This window comes from Pungitius pungitius, chromosome 16, assembly GCF_949316345.1.
Source record: "Pungitius pungitius chromosome 16, fPunPun2.1, whole genome shotgun sequence".
Lineage (NCBI taxonomy): Eukaryota > Metazoa > Chordata > Actinopteri > Perciformes > Gasterosteidae > Pungitius > Pungitius pungitius.
The window spans coordinates 14540714-14564706 of record NC_084915.1 but is presented as its reverse complement, the minus strand read 5'-3'; the positions used below and the strand labels follow the sequence as shown (position 1 = coordinate 14564706).

Below are 23993 nucleotides of genomic sequence, written 5' to 3'. Positions count from 1 at the left end.
TTACCCATCGTAGTGTCCTCCTGCAGGTTTGTTCCCCCGGGTTTTTAATGCGGACAGTTGGCTTAAAAGGAAAGCTGCGGGTTTTTTTATGCGTCACATATACAGGGTGGGACGTTAAATGTGGCGTCTACGAATGGCAAGGTGGCACAGGGGGAGGGGGGGGGGGTTGGGTGCACAAATTGACACCATCGCGCGTAACGTTTTGGTCCCGCTTCCTCTCTCCGGCCCCAGTTCCACGCCCTGCTCGTCTCCGGCCACCCTCACCTCGTCCCGTCCATCGGGCCCGCCTCTGGCGCCGGCCGGGGCTCGGAGAAGGACCGCGGTGCGGCGCCGGAGCATCAGAAGAGGCCGGCGGGCTTCCAGGCGGCATTGTGGACCAGGCAGGTGCAGCACTGTATGGCCTGCCACCAGCTTTGGCAGTTCAAGGGTTCCACGTTGGCCTTGGCCATCATCACCTTGGAGCTGGAGGCGCTCACGCCCGACTGGTTCTCCGTCTTCACCGACCTGATGAGGAAAGCGCAGGTAAGGACACGGAGACTAATTTAATGGAATCGGTTAATAAATGGCATGAGCACACATTACACTGCATGAAAATTCAAAATATAATTTTTTTAATTGACTCAATTATACAGTGCTTGTCTGCGCAAACTAAAAAAAACATTGTAAATCCAAAATAAATCTCTCCTGGCCGCCTGTCAATTAAATGATGCATTAAATATCTTTTGATTTCCGATGACAACAAATAAAATAAACACTTGATACTGGTGGTTGCTTTGGGTGAAAAGACACTTTCAAAATATGCTCCGTTCTGCTAAAATCTGACGCACATCAACACTATTCGTGACCACATTGTGGAGGAATGAATCTTTTAATGACCTTTTGACACCAGAAATGTACAACTGTGAGACTTACACCCTGTGTGAGTGCAAGTGAAGGCTTCTGAAAGGCGAACTGTGACTCTGAGGGCTTGACGCTGTGATGTCTTCGCTCCTACAGGTGGACAGCGGCGACTTCATCCACTGCAAAGAGATGGTGGACGAGTACCTCCGAAGCCTCGAGTTCTCCCTGCCGACCAACGCCGTTTACATCTTCGAAAGCGCCCAGATCCACGGCGGAGAGGACGAGGAAGAGGCGCGGGCCCGGAGCCCCACCCAGCGCCTCAGGAGGAGGAGGAGGACGAGGAGGGGGGCCGGGGGACAGCAGGGGGACTCGGACGAGTACTACGACGGCTTTGGGTGCCTGTATGACGAGGAGGAGGCTGCGGGGCCGCGGGGGCCGTGTCCGCCGCTGCACCCCGCCGTCAACTAGTCGGGACATTTTTTTTTTTCCGTCCACGCCGTCCCGCAGTGCACTTGTTTCTGTCCACTGTAGAGCAGCACAGCTCACGACCTCCGAGTGTCCGAGGAAGACTCGAATCCACTTGGCCTGACTGAATCGGTCCATTCATTAAATACAAGTTAGACTTGTATTTAATGGATTATTTTTACTTTTTTTTACCTATCCGCCACTTGTTAAACAAGTTGAAGGGCTGAAGGATAAGAATGAGGTTATGTTTTATTTTAAGTGTGTTTTTATTTGAATGGCTTTTATTGTTTGAGGGGTGCCCCTGATTTAGTTTGTTGTATCTTGGTGCACTTGGCACTTTGTGATAAAAAAAATATATATATTTTTCCAACTTCTTTTCCAGCATTTTAATATCTAGCTGACTTGTACTAATTTCTGTATTTTATTTACTCATTTACAAAAGCCACTATTTACAAAAAGCTTTAATTTCCTGACTAAATGCTGCAAATGTTTTCATTTCATTAATAGTTCAGTCCTGCAACTACTGTTCCTTATTTAAAACATGAGCACCTTTGGGAGAGTAGACAATAGAAAGGTGTGGTTTTGAAATCATGATTACCTGATTGATGACAATGCATTGACTTGTATTTATTACACTGTAGAAGAGCACCAATAATACTCCCAGTATTCGGATACAAGTATCCCTTTTTCATTTTGTAAATACTAATACTAGGCCTGTCATCCTGATGCCGACGGGTAAACAATTTAAACTGCATTTAAGCAGTCTGGGGGCGTGGCCTTCACCGTCTCACACACACAGCCTGTGGACATTGATCTGCATCCCGTGTTCCCGTGGAGGTCGCCCATGTGAACTTGTTTGTCCCGTTATCTCAACTGTAAAAAGTCTGCTTCGATTCCTCCAGTCGAGCTGGACCCACGTAAAGGACTTCACTTTATTTTCAGAGGCAGCTCTATCTTGCGTGGACAAAGAAATCCAAGACTTCTAAAGAATGATGTTCTGAAGTGTCGCTTTTCTACAGATTAGAAAAGTTTTCCTGCTATAAAAAGGTCTCCATATCCAGTCCAGCATGAGATGGTGAAAAAATAAACGGGACAACGTGTTGTCTTAACATCTAGAGACATACTGTCCTTGAGAAAAACACCAAAGCTATTTAATATTAATATACTGGTTATTTGGACCTCCCCATAAATCATACGTAGTATACACTAACAAATGTCAATGCGTGTAGGTACAAGTGGTACTTTGCACATCCGAAACATTTAGTCAGAACATCCAGTGATAGTATGTTATTATTTAATTCAGTATAAACGTGATGAATCCAAAGTTTAACAGACCATAAGCCGTAGGGTCTTCATCGTTCTTTAACTTGATGGGTGAGGTGCTCTTTGACTACAGCGCCTGTGGCCTCTGCGTGCGTCGTCCTGCATCTACAACAGGCTGTTGCAGGGCCATTATCACTCCGCTTTGTGGGGGGGGAACCGAAGGACAGAAAGCTGTGCACAGACTGCTGCTGGAGGAGATCCGGCCAAACAGAATAATATAGATGAGCGTGCAACACAAAATGCATGACCCCGTGTTGATGACCTTTTCATTTGTCTTCATCCTTGAATGCTACCAGGCTGACAGCGAGCGGAGGAAGCGGTTTACTGGGTGCAACAAAGCACCACTGTGCTTTTCAAACAGCTGCCGGTTGTGGTAAAAAAAACAACACACACACACCAACACACACAGTAAGCAGCACAGGAGGATTATTTTCAGACTGCACAAACCTCTCAGCTCCTCAGTTAGAGATCGACAAACAGGAAACGCTGCCTCAAGCTGACAGCTGTTGCGGTTACAGCTACAGTTATGACTGTGTGTGTGTGTGTTGTTTTTTTTGTACGCGCACAAGAGGTGCTTCACTTTCATCTTGCAGAATATCATCAAACAAATGGAGGCAGAGACACATCAAAGTCGTGGAGGTGAGGGGGGTGGGGGGGGGGGTTGCATTTATTTCCAGCGACAGACAGTAAATACAGCTTCTCTCTCCGAGTCCACCCATCGGACAGCGAGCTGAGGCGTGTGTGTGAATCCCTGTGTGCGTGTGCACGTGTACATACTGGCTTCCTGGTGGCGTGTCACATCGAGGCAGTCACTCAAGGTTTACGATAAAGTCCCATCATTTGTGGAAAATGTTCTACCATCGTATTCAAAAGCTAGTACATGTTGCATAGTAAGTCAAGTAAGCTCTAGAAAATATTAACATACATTTATTGAGTCAATATGAAACAGCACCAGAACGTTGCATATATTTTTATTAAGACTAAGCTTGAGGTGGCCAGTACCTGTGTTTATATATTGATTCATACAGTAAACAGGTACTTGGTTTTATTGCTTGACAAATATTATTTAGGCTCAGGATTTATTATACTGTGAAATGTACATAATCTAAATTATTGTGATTACAAAAACAGGCACAACACACCTGGACAACACTTCAAACCGCTCGGGTATTTAAAAAGACTTGTTTGGATTTTACTGTTATCTTTGATTAGTAATTTAAATGTCAGAGTGGAATAAAATTGAGCACATCCTACATCCTTTGAATACGTGTCGATGGCTTTCAAATGACCTGCCCACCGTCTTAGTACCAAAAGGATCAACGTTTGTTTCTGTAAGCTGATGGAAAACAAAAAAAAAACACATAAAAACACAATCTTTGATTCACAACATAGAAAAACAAAATGCGTATATCTATATATATATATATAGATATATATATAGATAGAAAAGCATAGAATGAAAGATCCTGAATGAATGAGATGGCCATTGTTGGCAAGTGAACTTTTTCTCTCCTGTGGCTTCGTCATGATCATCATCATCCTCAGTGTCTTTGGTCCATGTGCACAATGTCAAGATGGAATGTAAAAACAAAAACAAATAAACAAAAAGTGATGTCGTTGCAATGGTGATGGAGGACAAATCCATGGTCGTGTGTGGGAGGGTTTACAGCGGCCACAAATTAACTGAAAAACAATGACAAACAATAAACAAAATAAATTGAATGACTGCTTTGTGTAATTGATGAATAATGACGATTTCTACAGACAATGAAATAGAGTTGAAGCAAAGAGGAGTTACAGTAAAGATAAGTAGCCCTGCTTGTGCTAGTGAACAGAAGGGAGTCGCTTGTTAATTTGGAACATGCAGTTTCCCCATCAACAAGTGTCCGGATAACGAAACTTTGGATTAATCACATCAGAGGTCAAACAGAGGATTCGTGGGACGTCCCTCACAGACCACAAAATGGAAGTTTCCTCAAACAGAGCCGAGAGCAAAGTGTGTGAGGAGCCACCAGATGGAGCCAAGCGCCTTTGCTTATGTTCTCACATGTCAGACAGAAAGGATGAAGGATTAACTACGTCACCACTGTCCACAGTTTAGCAGGTGAATTGAGATCATTTCCATCGTCCCAGAAAGTCAGAAGTTCAAGCACTAACTTGGAGATAAACCAACTGAAGATCTTTACAATGGTTTGCCATTGTAATTCATCCAAAAAGTGTTGGATGTGGTTCAGGTCAGGACCTGGAGCGTGGTCTTGCCCACCAAACTTGAAGACACATTTTCCTAATGGAGCTCATTTTGTGCATTTACTGACAATCGTTATGTGGCAACAAGTTGGTAGAACTGCGTTGTTTGAAGCATTGTGCGGTTAAGCCTCAGCAGGTCCCTTAATTTGATCTAATGGGACCAGTCAGATCCCTGAGGAACATCTTTCCATAGCATGAATAGAAAAAAAAACACTCAATAATGTTTCGGTCAGACGCTGGAAGCTCAAAAATAAATCTACAAAACAAGATGCCTCGGAAAAAGCAGCGTACATGACGTGCAGCTAATGAGCTACACATGAAAAGGCTGCATTGGTTTTAGAACCCATCCATCAGCGGACTCCTGTACCTCCTGTCTCCTCTTCAGGAGCCAAGCCTTCAATCGCTCCACTGCCTCCTCCCTGAATATCCAGAATAATTAGAGCGAGGCAGAAAGGAACGAGTGAAAGGACAGGAAATGTTCAGCTTGGGCAGGACAAAAAAAAGGGGGGGGGGGAGGAAGTTTCCTTAACACATGCCAGGCCCTCTCTAACAGCTAAACGCTCGTGCGTCTGGAGATAGGTCGGCTAACAGACCCGTTAGTGGGACACTTTGACTCTGCAGAGCGCACACGTCACGCTACAAGACTCTGAACACGGGTTCGACGGCAAAGAGAGAGAAGGGACCAACGAGGACGAGATGCTAGTGCACCAAGAAAAGGGACATCATTTCAGAACTGTAAGCACACGGCGAAAAGACAACGGGTTAGTTAAAGAAAGGAGAGGGTGGAAAGGAAAGGGGGGGGGGGGCGACAGAGCGGAGGGATGGGCTTACTTTTTCCTGTCCTTCTCCTTCTTCATGGGCTGAGCTAAGGAGAGCGTCTCCACCGCCACCTTCTTCCTGTTGAAGGCGTTCATCTCCTCCTCCAGGTCGCGCCGCTTCTCCTCCACCTTCCTCTTCTCCTCCTGGTGCATTCGTTTCAGCTGCTCAAACTTGTCGTGCAGCTGGGGGGGGGGGGGGGGGGGGGGGAAGAGATGTTAATTGACACTGTGCAAACACACTTTTAAGAAAAGGACAAAGCTCGTCACCTCCATCTTGTACCTTGTCAGGTATCAATATATTTGTAATGTGCTTAAAGCAGTGCAAATAACCACAACTCCCGCTGAGACTGACCTCTCGCTCCTTCTCTTTTAGCTCTGCCTCCGTCTCTTTGACCTTGTTGACAAACATTTGTCGCATTTCTTCCTCTTTACGCTGCAGGTCCCCCAGGAACTCTTTCCTCTTGGCCTCGTAAGTCTCTTGAAGGCTGCGCAGGGCAAAAGAGAGCGACGTGGATTAGGTATCGCCTGCGGACACTTTGGGCTCCTTGTGCCCCTCCCTCCCTCCCTCCCTCCCTCTACCTGAATGGCTCGCTGTCGGGGTCCGTGTCTTTGAAGCCCATCTCCTCCAGCTTGCAGCGTCGGTACAGCTCGTAGTGGCGAGCGTGGGTCTGCTCCCTCAGATCCTCCATGTTGACCCTGATCAGCATCTCTCGGAGCTTCACAAAGTCGCAGTGGCTCTCGTTCTCGACTGGGGGGGGGGGGGGGGGGGGGGGGAAGAGAGAAATGCACGTTAGGAGGTGGTGCGGTGGGTAAGTTGGTTTTAGTTGTCACATTAACAAATGTGCAGTCGCATCTTGTTTCAGGTACGGCGTCTTTAATCCTCGCCTTCATGCAACCGCTTCCAATTTATTTTAACAGGCCATGTGTCACCCTGTAACCCTCGGCTTCCTCTCCATCAGAAGCAGGAAATCACACTCATCCCTACAGGAATGTGAAGTAGTCACAAAAACAAGTGAATAAATCACACTTGGCATCCATTTAATTAAAACGAATGTGTAACGGTCGGCCAACACAGGAGGAGCTGCTAAATGGGAGCACTTTTTTCTTTCTGCACTTTTGATGTTAATTCTTCACACTGGAGCCACTCTTGACATCTTCCCTCTAGGGAACGCTCACGGATAAAAGGGTTTCATGGTGGCGAGAGGGCAGAAAGCACTTCCTGCCCGACGGACTGACGGCAGAGAGGAAAGTTGCCTCGAGCGGCATTTACAGTCCGATCGGGGCGCTTAGTTTTGCTCCACCGCAACAATATGGTCTGCTGGGTTTTAAATTCTGTTATGAGGCCACAATAAAAGGTCACTGTGGGAGGGGCACGGTCTTCCTCTAGGGTTCATATATTTATACCAAGATCGTGCAGATTAAAGTATTCAAGCATGTTGGAAAACCAGTACGACCACAGTTTAGCTCATGATTTCAAATCATGTCTAACAGCCATTAGAAAGGATATTCAGATATTAGTGCAGAAAATTGGAGATTAATTAAGTGAGACCAGATGGGGCTGAATGACTTGGAACAAAATGCCCATTTGTGAATATGTGAACAGTGTACAATTGTGACATGATTTGCATCATCATGCTTTAATTTTTTATGGAAAAATGTGGTTCAACTTTTTCGCGAGGAGCCGTGCAGAACAAACATTCCTATGAAGCTAAAATGAATTGTTCTGCTGGCTCTCCCATTCTGCACCCTGCTAATCAAGAAATATAACTCCTCTCTGCTTTCGCCTCATCGTTATTTCCCCCCCAGACTTAATAACCTAGTCTACATGGAAACTTGGAAACCTTTTGATTATCCTCCAATCTTTAAATTTCTTTGAAACCTGGCGCAGAACGTAAAGCAACAAGGACTTGTTGAAATGGGCAAGCGTTGTCAGAAGAAAAAAAGTCTCTCCCTCTATTCTTTGTGATCGACCCTCAGGCGACAAAGAGCTTTTCTGTCGTCTCAGATCGGTGTGTGTGTGTGTGTGTGTGTGTGTGTGTGTGTGTGTGTGTTGCGTGGCAGAGGGAAGCATGAGGCCGTTCGGGGGCTTTTGCCAGGAACCTCGGGGGTACCGACAGGTGGAGAACGGGGTGTTTAAATTCCACAAGGTGTAAGCTCTGGGGACGTGAAGACGGCAACACTGTCATTGAAAAAGCCCAATTAGCTTCTGCTGATGGCAAATACTGGGAAAGCAGCCCGCAGTGCCTGATGGCAGCAACAAAAAAAGTGCAACATAACAGTCAGGGTGCCCGAACAACACGTTCCTTCACTGGACAGAGAGAAGCAAAGTGAACAAGCACTAACTCTCCCTGGTACACTTAAAAAGTCGTGAAATATTGGCAAGCGCGCAGCAGTGAGTCACTTGCTCTTGTTTTTGCTCAAATTTCCTGGTTGACCAAACATCATTAGTGGGAGTATACAAGTTAAAAACAGACAGGAGCGGTTCTCCGAGGCTGCATCCAGCCGACTGGAATTGCCTGTGTATTTGGCATCTTATAGTTTCTCTGTGCTGCGCCCCCCCCCCCCGATGAGCGCTAAATGAGGGCCAATCCTCGGACTTTTCTGCAGCACTGAGCCCTGGAGATATCCGAGCACAGAGCTCTGCAGCCTGCGTGGGAACAGCAACATCTAAATGGAGAACAGAGACCCGGCTGCAATACATCTGCAGTTACAAAAGAATTCATGGAAATACATCCCAAAGGATTCACGTGTCCCAGGCCGATCATTTGATGCTGTGCTTTTGCTGCAGAATTATTTAACTTCACACAGGGGCTAAATGCAAAATCCAATGAAATCCTCCGGATGGCTGAGTCGACATTCCACAACGTGGACCTCGTGGTGGTGCGAGATCAGATCTCCAAAGCCATAAGGATTCGTCTGGGAACCATTGTGTACAATCGCGAGGAAACTTTGATATTTCACTGGATCAGTGAAAACGTTTTGACCCAGTGGAAGCTTTAAGAGAGAAGTGTGGATAATCGGTACCAAACCTCATTAGAATCCAGACAACAGTTGTGAACATTAAAATCTGCTGGTAGGAACTAAAAGGAAAAGTCATTCTTTAATTCTTCCCAATGATGTATTTGAGTGAGTTGCTTTTTACCTGCAGATGGGTTTCTGTGGGCTAGTCTGAGACAGAAGTCCAACTTTCACTCATGCATAAAAAATAAAAAATGCTACAGACTAAACAAAGGACTAAAGCCCAACTTTAAGAATGCAGCAAGAAAGGGAACGAATTAGAAGACTCAGAGTCACATGCAAAAGTGTTGGTCTATAACATCCGTGTTCTAACACAAACACACAGTACAACATGTGTGCACTAATAACGGAGCTCAGGAGCTCGCCGAGAAGAAATATGACGGGGGTCTGCTCCATGTCACAGATGTCTGGAGTTCATAGATAAGAGCATCAAGATCCCAAGGGAAGATAAACATAGACACAAAGAACACAGAGCCGCCTTCAATGCTCCTATCAGCAGACAGTCCTTCCTTTGTCCTCCTTCAAGTAGATGGAAATTTAACCGTGGCTCTTGGTTACCATAACGCGTTTATCTGGCAACTGCAAACTGTTTCCTTTGACAGACGCCGTCCTTTCAGTCGGACCAGCGGAACAAAACACTGAGGCTTGTGTCCTCTTCTGTGCCCGGCTTCAGGCCCCGTGCCATCGAGTGTGCGGCATGAATGGCCAGCCATCGGTTAACAAGCGGGTCGACCAGCAGCTACACCCCGTCACAGCAGATGTGTTATTGTTAGGCCGAGATGGACATGGTTGATTACAGAACTAGATGCAGACTATCACAAAGCGGAAGAACAAACGACAAAGTCAGTATGTTCTCCTGAAATAATACTTCTAATCTTGTGATTCTCTGAATACGGAGACAAACATCACAAGTATAATATTTAGTTTAAATAGAAAGCCAATCTGTACGAATTTGTTTTTTACAAAAATATTTTTGCATCATCATAAAACTTAAATGTAAAATGTGACTTAAGAATCCCCCTTTTGCTTTAAATACATCCGCATAAAGACGTTTTTTCAGCCAATAACTACAACTTGGTAAATGCTGCTGACAAACAACCAGCAATCACTGTGGAGAGCTCTGGTTTTTGCAGATGGCACCATTCAGGGTTCTAAGGAACAGGACTAGCGTCATGGTGACTGACTGAGTCAGAGAATCTGTCCCCCAGGAGACGCACAGCAGGCTTTATAAATAACCACAGCGTGCCCTCTGAGGGTTGGGGGAATGAGAGTGTTCAGGGGATAATGGAGAGAGGAGAAAGAGGAAGAGAGAGAGCCGGAGGGAGAGTGCGTCTCCAAGCCGAGCAGTTATTTTCTCACAGCACAACTGTTGGCGAAATTGTTGAATTAAAATGTTTACTCTTACTGACAAGCACAGAGGAATGAGCTGTGGGAGACAACAGACACACACACACACACCATGAAGAAAAACACTTACTAACATTCACATGTCTAGCACACAAACGCATGTTGGCAGCTTCTTAAAACAACGTCTACCCGCTCGTCCTTCATTGCGTAATGTCGCTCTGCGTGAAGTCACAGACGCAGCTGTGGAGGGCGCTGCGCATTGAGAGGGAGGGTATAAATAAACGGGCAAACTGCGAGATGCGCTCGCCACTCTTTCTTGCAGTTACTTCGCAGGCCGAGCCGCGTGAAGGCAAATTGACCTTTTGGTGAATCGGTGCATTTGGCGAACAATTCATATAGTTATTGCCTCAATGAGTTGTTTTTTTTACCTCATTTACCTTAATACCTGTAACCTTGCAACCTAATCACCAGTGGTGTATATCAAATCTAACCCGCAGATTTATAAAAAGACAAAAATGTATTCTAACCGATGTGTGCTCACAGATGGTGAAAAGCTGTAAAACATCAACAGCAACTACCAGGAAGTGGTTGAGTTTTACTTAACTGGCACCTTTTTGAATCCGTGAAATGTCGAAGCAAAGTTTTTACATAGATGTCCGACCAATTATAGACATGCATTGATGGTTGAAGGCTACCAAGCGCACCTCAAGTCAGCTTATTTTTGGTGGCAGCCTGTGTAAAAGAGTCAAACGCGCCCCCCCACACACGTACAGATTAAACTGCTCGAGAACGGCTCTCACCTTGCACAATACCCCATGGGTACTGTCTGGCCCTCACGGTTTTGTTGCCCACCTTCACCTCTTCCACGCTCCCGACCACAGCAAAGGGCAGATGTGCCTACACAGAAGACGTGGGTTAAAAGGGTCAAGAGGCCACGGACGTAACTGAAAGGTTGTTGAGTCCCAGGTCCCTCTTCCTTCAGGTTTAGACTTTCTTAAAGAGTTCCATCATGTTCATCAAAAAAAACATGGCAAGTACAAATAACACAACAAACAAGTTTAATGACAATAGAGCATTTACTTTCATATAAAAGTCGCTTTAATATCTGCATAATTGTTCACAACCAGACCACACCAGAAGGAAGTGTAACCACGGCGACATGTGAGCAGCACCACAGCTGTGTTTAAGTTTAACATGTGGCTCAGCTGTTAAACGTGAAGTGATTAAAACACACACACACACCACACCAACACTTAGCTATTACAGCCGTGACAGGATCGACAGTGAACCATCATGGGAAAAACAGGCCCGAGGCGCAACTCCCGGACCTGGGTGGCGCGTCGGGACCAGCTGGCAGTGTGGGCGCTGATGGAACCGGCTATGAATAGATGGGGATACTGTGTCTTGGCAAACCAAATTAAGTCTTATTTATCCACGAGAGGATTTACTGTGTGTGGATCTGTGCACGTGTGGGTGTGCGTTTGAGCCCACTGTAATTACATGCGTCATCTCTATTATAAAATGGGAAATGAAAAAGTCCAAAGATAGGAGGCTCACTTTATGGGAAAGGTTAAAGCTTTTATTCAGCTTTACTGCATATTTTTAAATAAATGCCTTATTTTGACAGTGGAAAAATGTACAAATAAGTCAAAAAGTTGCATATTTTGACTTTCTTCCCTGCGTACGCTCACAGATTTGTGCAATGGCAAATCCAAACCAGACTAACGAACAAAGCTTCTCAGCACGTCCTTAAAGCCATGAAATGGCCTCTATACATGTGGCAGTAAAGACGTGATGCTACAAGTCAGTGGGCAGACGATCCGACACCCTGCAGCAGTGTCACACATCCACAGAGCGTAGCATTTTAAAAATATTTTTTACTTTTGACACATTTGTGTGGGTCCAAACAAACACACAATGTCTCCTGTGAACTTACGTTCATGGAGGAGTTGATCTCGCTGACGGTTTCGTCGTCCGTTGGGAACTGATATATCTGGACTCCGTTGCTCACCAGCTCACTCATAATCTTTATTTTGAATTTATGCAGCTCGCTCTTTGAGATTGTGTCCGCTTTGGCGATGATGGGAATGATATTGACCTGGGGAACGGGTGAGAAAAACAGGGATTTAATAAACAGTTGTTTAATGTTTTTAACTGAGTATGCTGCTTCGTGTTACGGCAATTCAGCCGCTAAGCTCGATGCGCAGATAATCAACGCAAAGTCTACGGGGGATTCCCGTCAGGAGCATCCGATCTCTCTATGTCAGCAGGACAAAGCGATGGACATCCTGATGACCCAATTACAAAACAGACAGACTCCATACGAGGTCAGTCAGACCAAACAGTGATTAGGAAAACAAAGGGGGGTTCCATCTCCAATCAGTAGCAGATGTGCGGACCGTATGAAAAAGAATCGAGTTCACTGGTGGTGATACGACGGAAGACTCGGGGAGGAGGGAGGGCGGCGAGACGTTCACTTCCCACAGAAGAGTTTTCCCAGCTGGCCGAAAAATATTTCCAAATAGTTCTCTGTGTTTGTTCTGAACAACTCTGAGCAAAAGTTGGGTGGCCTCGTCCGAGCAGGTCACACAAGAGATAATCTTTGAAGAGGAAGTCACATATCCTTATACTTCTGGTTATTTTTTTAAATCTTGCACAGGTAAAATATCTGTACACATACTATGTGTGTACCAATGGCTTATTCTGATACTAAAGAAAGCTGAAAAACCTGATGATTTCTAAGCAGATTTATGGGCGTCACATTTAATGGCAATGAGATCATCAGATATAGACGACTGAGTTATGGCTCTTAGAAAGAGAACGAAGTTTGATGCAAAGTGTGATAATTGGGCAGTGAGGAATCTAAAGCAGCTTTAACTGCTGCCTGTGCCGACAGTCGGGGGAAGTACAAAAACGTGTATGATTTTATAGCAGAAACATGTACCTTTCTCTTTCATCGAGTCAACCACAAACCTCTCATCAGTGGAGGACGCGCAGAAAACTCAGAAAAAACATGTAGGTTTGACTGATTAGAGTGCAAACTATGACATTTTAAAAGGTTGGAGGGAAATGTCCATCCCTGTTTGTCGTGTGACCTCCACAAACTGAACGCTCCATTATTAGAAAATCAACCAGTAATGACTTTCTGCTACTGAAGAAACCAAAACACCTCCGCAAACACTTATCTCTCTTCCCGCCTTGACTCAAACCATCCGCCGTAGGGGTGGGCTGGTGGGGGGGAAGTGAGGAGTTAGACCTTTCATTTCCTAGGAAAACACCATTGTCTAGCCTTGAAAACGAAAAATAGCGGTATGTTGTCATTGTTGTAAATGAGCATACTTTGTTTTGGAATGTTGGTTGGACAGAACCCATTTTTCAACTTTTCATTAGTCAAACCTTGTTAAATTGTGACCTAGTCGTGGTTTTTGTACAAGCACAGCAGCTCCTTCTGTGGTCAACCTGCAGCCATTTGGTGCTTATAGAAAAGTGCAAAGAATGATGCTATGTGGTGAGTGGCGGCAAATATTGCCCACAAAACATTTCATGCCGAATGTGGCGACCGCACGAAAAACACCGCATTAAGCCCGTAAAACAAAAAGGTGTCCCCCTCACTGAAAGCTCACATTTCCCACAGCGTAGAGGCGGCTGGGACTGAGCCACCGTGGCCACCCACTCATCCAAAAACTCAGCCCACTGCTGCACGCTCATCGCTCTGAATCATGCTGGATGAAAAGCGCCGGCTTCATTCATTGCCGCTTTCTTTTTTAACACTTTCCACGCTTCCGGGTTCTGTGAAAAGGAACAGAAAAGCCAGCGCTGAACCAAAATGTTGCTCACAGGCATACAGGGAGGGAGGGGGGGGGGGGGATTCACATGAATGGATGGGGAGATTTAACTGAGATAAGCCGCTTTGCTTTCACTCATATTAAGCGAGAGGGTAGCGGGGCAGGCCGCTATAGGATGCAAACACATTTAGCTCATGTTCACAAAAGGATAATCTATTTAGCTCAGGTGCAGAGAGCTGGCTGAGGTAGTTTGGATGGCATCAAGTGGACACCGTTGGCAAGCGCACGGTGCCAGGTTTTGATCACTCTACTCTATCGGCTGGTCACGACAGCACAGAGGCCCAGAGGTCAGTGCGGGCGCCTTGCAGCTGGGAAAAGTGCTGACTTTGGATTTTGGCCCTGTTCTATGTGAAGTCGTTTCTGCTGAAAAGGAAGAATAGCGACGTCCCTCAGGTGAAACGTGAGTGTCAAATGAAAAATGAAATCAAAAGGGAACAACATTTAGGGCTTACTCAGTCCTCCTTACTGAAGTCCTCCTAAAACTACCACAAGTCCCCAGAGGGGGACAGTTGGCTGAAGTGTGCGGTCACCGCTTTGAACAGTACCAGGAGACATTTGGCAGAGAAGAGCAGCCGCGCGTTGGCGGCTGGCCGAGGTAGGCCGGCAGGTTTTGGTCACAAGCGAGCCATCTGCTTTATTTCAGGGCTCGTTATCATCGCATCGCCGGACGCGAGCAAGCCTGAAGCTTCCACTCTGCCATTCATACAGCCGTGGGATCAGGGGTTGTGTGTTCACAATGTAAACAAACTTACATAAGGATGTTAAGTATACACCCATCCCGAATAATCCAACCGCAGGGACACTTTATATTCCATTTGTATGAGGCTTTTCTCAGGTTGAGAGATTTTAATCGTCAGGCACAAAAGCATGACGACACGCAGACTTGAAGACAAATCTCTTACTTTTCCATTTTAACTGTCTCTCTATTGTTTCTGCTCTTCTTAGTGAACATGAGCTTTAAAATGTTTTGAGGCTCTTCTTTCTGAACTTCCCACAGTGCGTTTATCACTGAGCTGATTCAAGTGTTATCCGTCATCTGTATAAATACTGTTGTATAACATTCACACTAAGTAGAAATAGCCACAGCAAAAAAAATAAAAATAAAAAAAATCAAGAAACCATATGACAAAGAAAAAAAGCCCCAAATTAAACCCAGTATGCCTCCAAATTAAAAATATCTTTCTTACCCTTTATTACACTGTCCTCCCCCACTAAATCTCCCTCTCTCCTCCCCTCCCCTAACACTCCAAGCGCTGCTGTGATGAGATTTTCTTTTCTTCCCCACCAGATTTCTAATTGAGGCCAATCCAGTGATGGCGCCTCTACAGCGCCGCCCTCATCGGGAGCAGGTTGACCGATCAATGATCCGTGTAGTGATGCTCACGCGACAGCGATCAAAAACTCACAAATCAACGCGGCTCCGAGTGGGATTATAGACCGCTGCAATAATCAGAACAGTGCGACGCGCATCGGGAGGCTTTAGGATTTCTATGAATCTAGATTACATTCACAAGGATCATTCGACAAAGGTTATTGTGCGTTGTGTTTTACCTTGCTGTCCAGTTTTTTCATAGTGACGAGGTCCAGAGACTTGAGGGAGTGTCCCGTCGGGGCGATGAAGTAAAGGCAGATGTGGATCCTGGTGTCGTGGTAGTTGAAGAGCGAGCGCTTGATCTTCAGCTCTTCCTGGAGGTAGTTCTCAAACTCTGTGTCGATGTAGTTGACGATGGGCTTGTAACTGTGGAGGCAAACAAAGAGAAACTTTACAGATTGATGTCTGCGGGTGAAAGCATAAATATTTGTCTTTTACTGATGCTTTTGGGACAAGTGCGGAAGGAAACATGGACTTATCCCCGGGGACGTTATGTTTCCAGTGACGATCAGACTCAGTGCCAAGATCTCAGCCCAGAGCTGTGCAGCTTGGCCATGCAAGACATTTGTGCTCGGCTTACGGGAGTGTGATTGAAACAAATCACAGAGGGCAATAAACGTCCCGCTCTCACAGTGCTCTGTATGCGTGGCCTACAGAGTGACCAGTAAATCACAGTGAAGGAATGAGCGGTATGTGGCAATCTAGTCTTGTAGCCTTCGCTCATGAGAATGTGGCGAGTGCAGCTAAACAAACGAGACTGGAAAGGAAGGGCAAAAGGTCAACGCATCGCAAGAGGAAAGGAACTCTGAACTGGACCAATAAATCATTGTTTTTAAGACAGTGATTTTTTTCCTAATTCACATAATGCCAATAAAAAGATGCCACTGTCAGATTTGGGATTGGATGGCCGGCTGGGTCTTAGTTTCCTGGCGGTAGTTGGTGGTAACAATTGCTCAGCCAATAGCCATCTTTCATATTTTACAGCTCAAAGGTCCCAATCTATTGCACATCCTCAGCCGGCACCGTGTTTCCAGTCATCTGTCCTCTCCCGTCACATCTCGCTTCAATCGTCTCTGAGGAATGCGCCGACTGTGACCTTCTGAGGCCCTCTCAGTGTGCATTTACAGTCCGCTGCAGGCCGCGTCCTTCAGCATGTTGGTTCATACGGCCCACAGAAAAAGCTGCCATCAAAGGCCGTGAGAGTGCTCCTGGTTGTCTAGGTCACAACAAGAACACTGCATTCCACAGCTACATGTAAAAAAAAAAAAAAACTTTCTCCCCTTTCTGGCTCTTCCTGCTCGTCTTAGTTCTATCAGATAAAACTCAAGTGATATGAGTTGGGTCCATTTCTCTCATTTGCATCTGGACAAATCCTTTTGTTGATATGGATTGATAAGAAAATCTGTTATTACATTCTGAAGATATGTGGTGCTAGATGGCTGAGATGTCACTCAGCTTTAGTGAGAAGCGGGTTCTGCAACTTTAACGCAAGGCTCGAAAACTGGGTGGAATTCGGTGTAAAGGTTTCATATATCCACCACCGACTGCAATGACTACAGGAGCAGACGGCCTTCAGACCAGCGCCAGCCACCTCATGACGTCACCAGCTGCCCCCGTTCCTCACCTGTCCTCTTTGTTGATCTGATCGCCGAAGCCGACGGTGTCGACGATGGTCAGCTTGAGCTGGACGTTGCTCTCCTTCAGGTCGTATGTTCGCGGCCGCAGATACACCCCGTTCTGATAGTGGCTGGCCTCCTCGTTCTCAAACATGGTGTTGAAGAGCGTGTTCATTAACGTCGACTTGCCGATGCCAGTCTCCCCTGTGGGTGGTGGCAAGTGAAGAGAGAGAGAAACGAGAGAGGGAGATAAATCACTGCTTCTTTCATCTCAGGAGAAAACGACTCCGGGCTGTACTGTTGTGATTAAACGTGCTGTTTGGAGGAAAAGATTGCGAGGGCAACGCTCACACGCTGCTGCTTGCTACTCACCCACACAGAGGATGTTGAAACAAAACCCCTGCGTGACCGATTTACTGACCAGTTGGTCGGGGAGGCTGTCGAATCCGACATGTCCGCCCAAGTTCAGGTTGCGCTTCTCTTCGTTCTGAGTGGCACAGACAAAACAAACCGTTAAAACGTCTGGTTGCATGAGACGAAGGCCCACATGGGGAAGACATTAGTCTGAGGGGGGAGGAGGAGAAGCTGGAGCTGGAGCGATCACATTCCGATGCTAATGAGAGACGCCGCGTTCCATTCTGCAGATGTGTAAGTCATCGCCTGACATTATGAGATAGATAAGCTTCATGAATGTTCTTTCACCACCGTGAGGAACTAAAGACATTTCATCACACAGAGAAAAGATGCACTTTCAGCAACCACAGTAATTAACTCATTTGGACATTTAATGCAGAGTTTGGAAAGTCGCTTAGAGTTTAACAGGTCTTTGGAATAATTACAACATAAACATTTAAAAGCTACTTCAGCACTGATCCATCCATCTGCTTTCAGTCTTTCAATCTTTTATCTTACGTTTACATTGCACACCCAATCTACAATCCCTCTGCATTTAGGAGAGACCATCCCGGACCTTAAAGACGGGTAGGACAGAGCTACTGGGTTGAGCTCCCCGGGCTGAGCCACAAAGGGCCGAATACTTGAAGGCTGATGTCACCGAAACGCAGGGTCCCGGAGAGCCGAGCGGCATCGGCTCGACGCAACCCGACGACTCTGAAGAGAGAGACTGAGGAGGGTGCAGCGCAGCACGAGTTATGAAGCTGACCCAACGGCGGAATAAAGGGGGACCACTGCGCGTGTGCGTGTGTGTGTGTGTGTGTGTGTGTGTGTGTGTGTGTGTGTGTGAGAGAGAAAGAAGGGAAACAAAGCTTAATGTGTCAGGAAACACTAGTGAAGTAATCTGACACGAGCTGGCGTCAGCACTAAGTGGCTGAAGCACACACACACACACACACACACACACACACACACACACACACACACACACACACACACAGAGTTTATCACATTTCATTGACATCCGTGTTCAATGGAAAAAAAGGAAAAGAAAATCTATACAAGCTGTAAATAGAGCAGGAACGGCCTAAATAAGGGAAATGACTTATTTGCACGTGCCGTCTCACAGTCAACCTTCGGGTTTTTTAATGTTTTTTTCGACTGTATAAAACGCTGGTAAATAAGCCCGTCCTGGATTTGGAAGCTTTTACGTGTCTTTGGAGCAGTTTACATCCTCGTTGTGTAAACCCTAACTCACGCAACGCGGTGCAGTCCGTTTAGAGGCCGATACAAGCGTTTCCCTCCCACCGACTGCATACTGTAAGCACGGTGAACTCGTGCAAAGGAGATTATTGTCGGCCAAAATCCACTGTAAAGAAATAATTATAATAACCACACCACCTTGTTTTTTCCTACACGCGATGTCCGTGAAACATCCAGCCAAGCCGAGGAAGCAGGTGGTTCACGGGAGGAGCGCGCTAGCGGCGAAGGCTCCACCCAGAACATCACGTTCAGATTGGAGGGTTTGTACGACAAAGATTGGAGGGTTTCAGACCCTGACCTCAAACTCATTTCAGGTTCGGGCCAGATACTGCCCAGTTCGACCGAACGCAGGCCACCGGGGGGGGGCTAACACATGTGACATTGGGGAAGTCTACTTTGGGAAATAAAGGCCATTGCTTCATGTTTCTCGCGTGGAATCTGCCTAGAGCACACATCTGGTGATAAGGCACCTTGACAACAAAAAATGTTGTGTCTCCCACGACAAGTCTGGGGAATTTACACTGCAGGCGTACTTCTGCAAACCACAGTGTGCATTCAAGATAGCGGGGCCTTCAGAGCAGCGTTATCCAAAGTAAAGACGTTTCCTAAGATCCGGACGATTCTGGGGTAAGAAAATAATGTTTAAAAAAATGACACGGTCATGTTCCTTTACTTATTAAAATGAAATAAGATTTGGAGAAGCAGAGGAAGTGGATTTTATGCTTGATGTGCAAAAGGAAACTTCAAGAGGAAGATGAAACACTGACCAGCCTTAGGTTGCATGTTACTTTATGCTTCCATGCATATATACTATGTGCTTATTGTCATGTGGGAACATCTCCACGTTTGGTCATTTTCTTGTTCACTATCAAAACAAACTCTAATACTTCAGTTACCATCTCACGACCCCCCCTCCCCCCGCGGGACTACATGAACCGCAGGTCACGACGCCAGAAGCCCGATTGGCCTTCGTCCCTAAAACAGCAGCTGTTAGCTGGAGATGTACCACCGACAGCTACCGGGGGAAGCTCGCAGTCAGCTCCTCACAGAGGGGCCCCCGTAGCTGTGATCGTGGCGGGCTGATGACATGGTTGTTTAGTTTTTGAGGTAATCGGCAACTTCAACATGATGAATGGTTTTAATCTGAAGCTGAGGTTCTCGCCACCGATCTTTGGAAAGGGTCAAGACAACTGTGCTTCAGTCTAGTTTTTAAACATACCGAATGAGGGAATACCCTGGGACCTCAACTTCCCAAAAAGTTAAAAAGACATGACGTAGATCTGACCTGTCATGAACTGAAGGCCCAGCGCAACATGTTTTTTACTCCAGCGGGAACATTTTTGGGGGCAAACCATCTTAATGTGCCCCGAAGGGCTTGTATCAGTCATTCCGACCTGCTGTCTCTTCTGCTCTCCTATCAGCTTCCTGCTCGCCTTCTGGCCTCCTTTCCCACCTGACTTGTGTGTGTTCAGCTCGACTGTCTGCCTCAGTGAGCCTGCACCTGACAGACTGAGAGAGACTTGGAAAAGGCTTCAAATATTTACAATACCTTGGGAGGTGCACTTTGTGTAGAACTAGTTATCATATTCAATTTTAAAGAGGACAGATCAACTGCTGGAGAGTATTCCATACATTCCAGCATTGTCCACCTCGCACAAATCTTCCTGGCTATGAGCAAATTGGAAGTAACACAACCTGGAGTCGATTTTTTTTAAATATACTATGTATTATGTGTGCAGTGCTCTGTTAATATATATATTATTGTAAAATTCATATCCTTGTGCTTCTGGCTTTTATGTAACAAAGATGTGGCATGGGGCTCTGACACATGGCGGGTAGCTGCTGGCTGGGGGGGGGATGGGACTGTCTGTCACTACCATACAACATCAACCTGCCAGAGAATTTCATACATGCTGAAATCTCCTTTTGTGTTGCTCTTTTCATTTGATCATTAATATTGTCCTCAGGTCTTACGTTTGACCAGATGTTTAAACTGATTTTGGTTGAATTATGTGATTACGTTTGGCCTGTCATTTTTGTAATTGTTGATTTTAATAAGTGGCATACAAACGCTAATATTGAAAAAAAGCCATTTCAAAATCTTATCAATCTGAAAAATATTGCTATAAAAATTATACTTTGATATATATTTTGTTGCTGTCTTCAGCAAACTCAACAATATTTACTCACTCAAGATAGACTAACATGTTCTGGGCTGCGGTGAAAAATGTGAAACTACTGACGTTTGACTAAAAATGACTAGTAAGACAAAGAGTCAGCTTGATTCTGAGTCTTCACAACCAACAAAACTTTGGACTAAGAAAGACTGCATAGAGGCTTTATTTAGATATCCGTTTGGGGGTTTCTGGGGACACTTTGGGCTTAATTCACCTCAGTGGAGGACACCACATGATAACCTCAATGACAAACTCACACTCTTCAGATCAGCTTCCTGTCCAATGGCGTGTGGATTTGTGAAAGTGCCTGACGACCATTGAATTCATTTTGAGTGGACTAGCACTCAGCACTAGTGACGGCTCATCCGATAGCAACATATCAGAAGTATAACTGGATAAGATGTTTTTGCAATGCTTACAGCTGCAAGTAACACACCTTTAGATTTTGAGTACTGTATCATTTGTTCTGCGCCCAATACTTGTGCTTGCCAGCAGTGATGTTGTAATGGTAAAAAATGTTGATGGGCGAGATTTGGATGACGTGTGAGACATGTAAATTATAAGCACAGATATGAAGATAAAAATCAAAAAGATGTTTGATTATTATCCCCTTTTTTCAGATATGTTATTAGCCACCAGCCATTTTCTCTATGGATGAGGAGGTATAACTAGCTTTGCACCCCTCCCCCCCCCAATGACTGTAGAAGCTTTCACACATGCTTGTTATTCAAGGGCTAAACTACTTATGCACGTTATGGAATGCTTATACTTGTTAATTGGTTTCTGTTTTGGGATGCAGCCAATCCTTGTTCATTCTGTACACATGACATCTATTGTTTTCCTGGCCATCTTGGGAGAGGAGATCCCACCTCAAAAACTTCATTCGGCTTTCCCTTAAATTTCGATGAAAGCCATTATAGGGATGGATCGTCCAAACATGGGTTTCGAATAGGTTTTTGGAGCCACTGTGACCTATTCTATGGATGGATATTGACTCATCACCACAGAGGCAGCAGCCTGGCCGGCATGATTCATCTCTGACATCTGATTAGACAGGATTGCCCACAGGCAGTTCTGTTCTGTATGTTCTGTTAAAGTGTACAGTGAATTAAGCACGTATGCAGATCATGCATTTGCAAGTTAATAACTCTTACTCTCTGCACAAGCGGGCAAAGCTGCACTTTTAGAAGTTCAAGTGACTTGCCTCCTTATTTGTCATCCCTGGTCTCTGGCCTTTAAGCTATTTGTGAAGCTAATTTCATTTTGTGCATGCTGGCCTCCCGGGAGACACAAACCTCGTCAGGGTCAGTAAGCGCTGTACATGCGGAATATGTTGGAGGGCATTTCCTTACGTAACCACGTCACCACTTTTTCTATAGCCTACACGCGCTGACGCAATCAATGTGTGAAGAAAATCTAAGGGTAGTTGGCTCCATTGATCGCCCTTAAAATGCCCCTGGCCTAGAAAGTTATCCCAACACTCGGACAGCCATGGCGGGGGGATTGATGTGGGCCAACATGCAACGAACCATACATCCCTATCAATAGCTGCATGTGATTAACACGATGCCCTTACACACACACACACACACACACACACAGACACACACTGCCCGGCCAGCCTGTCAGTTTGTCCAATATGGTCCCGCTTAGTTCTGAAAGTTAAGACAGGAAGTCGGACAGTGCAAGCAACTGCACTGCTGCCAACACACCATTGGTTCCACTGGCCTGCTTCACTGCAGTCTCAGCATTTCTCTGATGAATCAGTTCTATCATTTTGTAATCCAAAAGAGACGTTTTTGAAGTTAACCCCCTTTCCTAAACAAGTACCTATTTTAGGAAACGTCAAGTGTGCAATACCCAATGCACCTTCTTTTTTGGGTCCCTTTCTTCGCAGCAGACGTGTGCTGCGATAGGAGTGGCCTGGAGTGTTTGTCTTAATCTCTTTATCCCTGGAACTCAGTGCTGCTTACTGTCCAATTCACTACGGCAAAAAGAGCTCCTCGAGCATCTGTTAATCACCTTCTCCAAATCCCCCTCATGTGCGTTCGACTTGACACTATAATATTGTTTTTTTCCAAAAGGGCATTTTTTGTGAATTCCTTACGCCGTAGAGCTGACCATGAGGCTTTGTGTTTTTTTTGGCCCCGCATTGCATCACCAAACTTACGGAAGGGTCACACCCAAATGACAGCATGGGCTTGTCACTATGAAACAATGCAGGATGCATTCTCCCTCCCTACCTGCCTACACAAGGGTGTAGAGGAACACAGGTCTTCAGCCATGGGGCCACAACCTGTTTAGCATATGGCCGGTAAAAAAAAAAGACACTGACATGGGGGTAGACGTCCATCAAGGATGTGACCAACGTGTTTAATTTGGCAGGCCTGAGCAGGAAGTGGAAATGAAACCACATGTGACCGGGGCTCATCACGGTGTAGTTACTGCTGTCTACGTGTAGGACGGAATGCAACACACAGCACGGGGCGGGGGGGGCTCAAGTGTGTTTATAACACCGGTACCGTACTTAAAAGTACTCGTGTGCTAGCTGGCCGCTGTGCTTTTTGAATTCGACACCAGTGACGTGACTGAAAAACGTTAGCCTGAATGGGTTCTGGTTTGCAGCCGTTGCTAATAACGTCCACGCTAAACCGTGTTAAAGGTGTCGTGTGCTACACCCAACGTAAAAGAAAATGGAGAGAAAAAACGCGAGAATTTCAGTCACGACATTAGTGACACAAATCAGTTTCACCACCATCTCAGCTGAACCCACATTACAGGCTTTAACGAACCGGGGGTGGGGGGGGGGGGAGAGGGGACTTAGCTTCACTTTTACTAATTACAACCAGGTGATTCCTGGCTGCACTTGTCTTCGGTTACACCGGGCGAAAAGGGCACAGAGAGAAAGAATAAAAGAAAGACCGAGGCTTTTACTCACCGAAAACACGTCAACGTCCGTGGCGGCCATGGTGGCGGAATGTATGGTGTCGCTGTGAGCGGAGGCGAACGGGAGCAGCCCTCGTCTCTCAGCGCAAGCCTGCTCAACTACTGAGCCGAGCCGACGGAGATAGGAAGAGAGGAAGCGGAGACGAGCCGGTTACCCGGGTGGGGGGGCTACTAGCTTGACGATGAGATGACCCGCTGCCGCTGCTGCTACTTCCTCCTCGGTTTTCGCTCAGTCCGGCAAAATCTGTTCTTTTTCGTCGTTTCGAAAGTTTGACTTGGGAGTCCATGAACGTGCAAAGGCACTCGGAGCGTTATTTGAAGTA

The 23993-nt window shown here is 45.9% G+C and overlaps 1 protein-coding gene across 2 annotated transcripts; it reads right to left on the bottom strand.

Moving 5' to 3' along the window:
* Positions 1 to 195: 195 nt before the first annotated feature.
* septin8a (septin 8a) lies at positions 196 to 23807 on the bottom strand. 2 transcript variants are annotated; one of them, XM_037466900.2, is made up of 10 exons: positions 23663 to 23807; positions 17264 to 17378; positions 16900 to 17095; positions 15455 to 15641; positions 11995 to 12156; positions 10859 to 10955; positions 6273 to 6441; positions 6046 to 6178; positions 5707 to 5876; positions 196 to 504 (listed from the first exon to the last, which is right to left on the bottom strand). In XM_037466900.2, the coding sequence occupies exons 1-10, from the start codon at positions 23690 to 23692 to the stop codon at positions 339 to 341; spliced, it is 1425 nt and encodes a 474-aa protein (XP_037322797.1). In that variant the 5' UTR covers positions 23693 to 23807; the 3' UTR covers positions 196 to 338. The 2 variants fall into 2 exon arrangements, with proteins under 2 accessions (XP_037322797.1, XP_037322799.1); XM_037466902.2 differs by lacking the exon at positions 196 to 504 and adding an exon at positions 3010 to 4311.
* Positions 23808 to 23993: the final 186 nt, after the last annotated feature.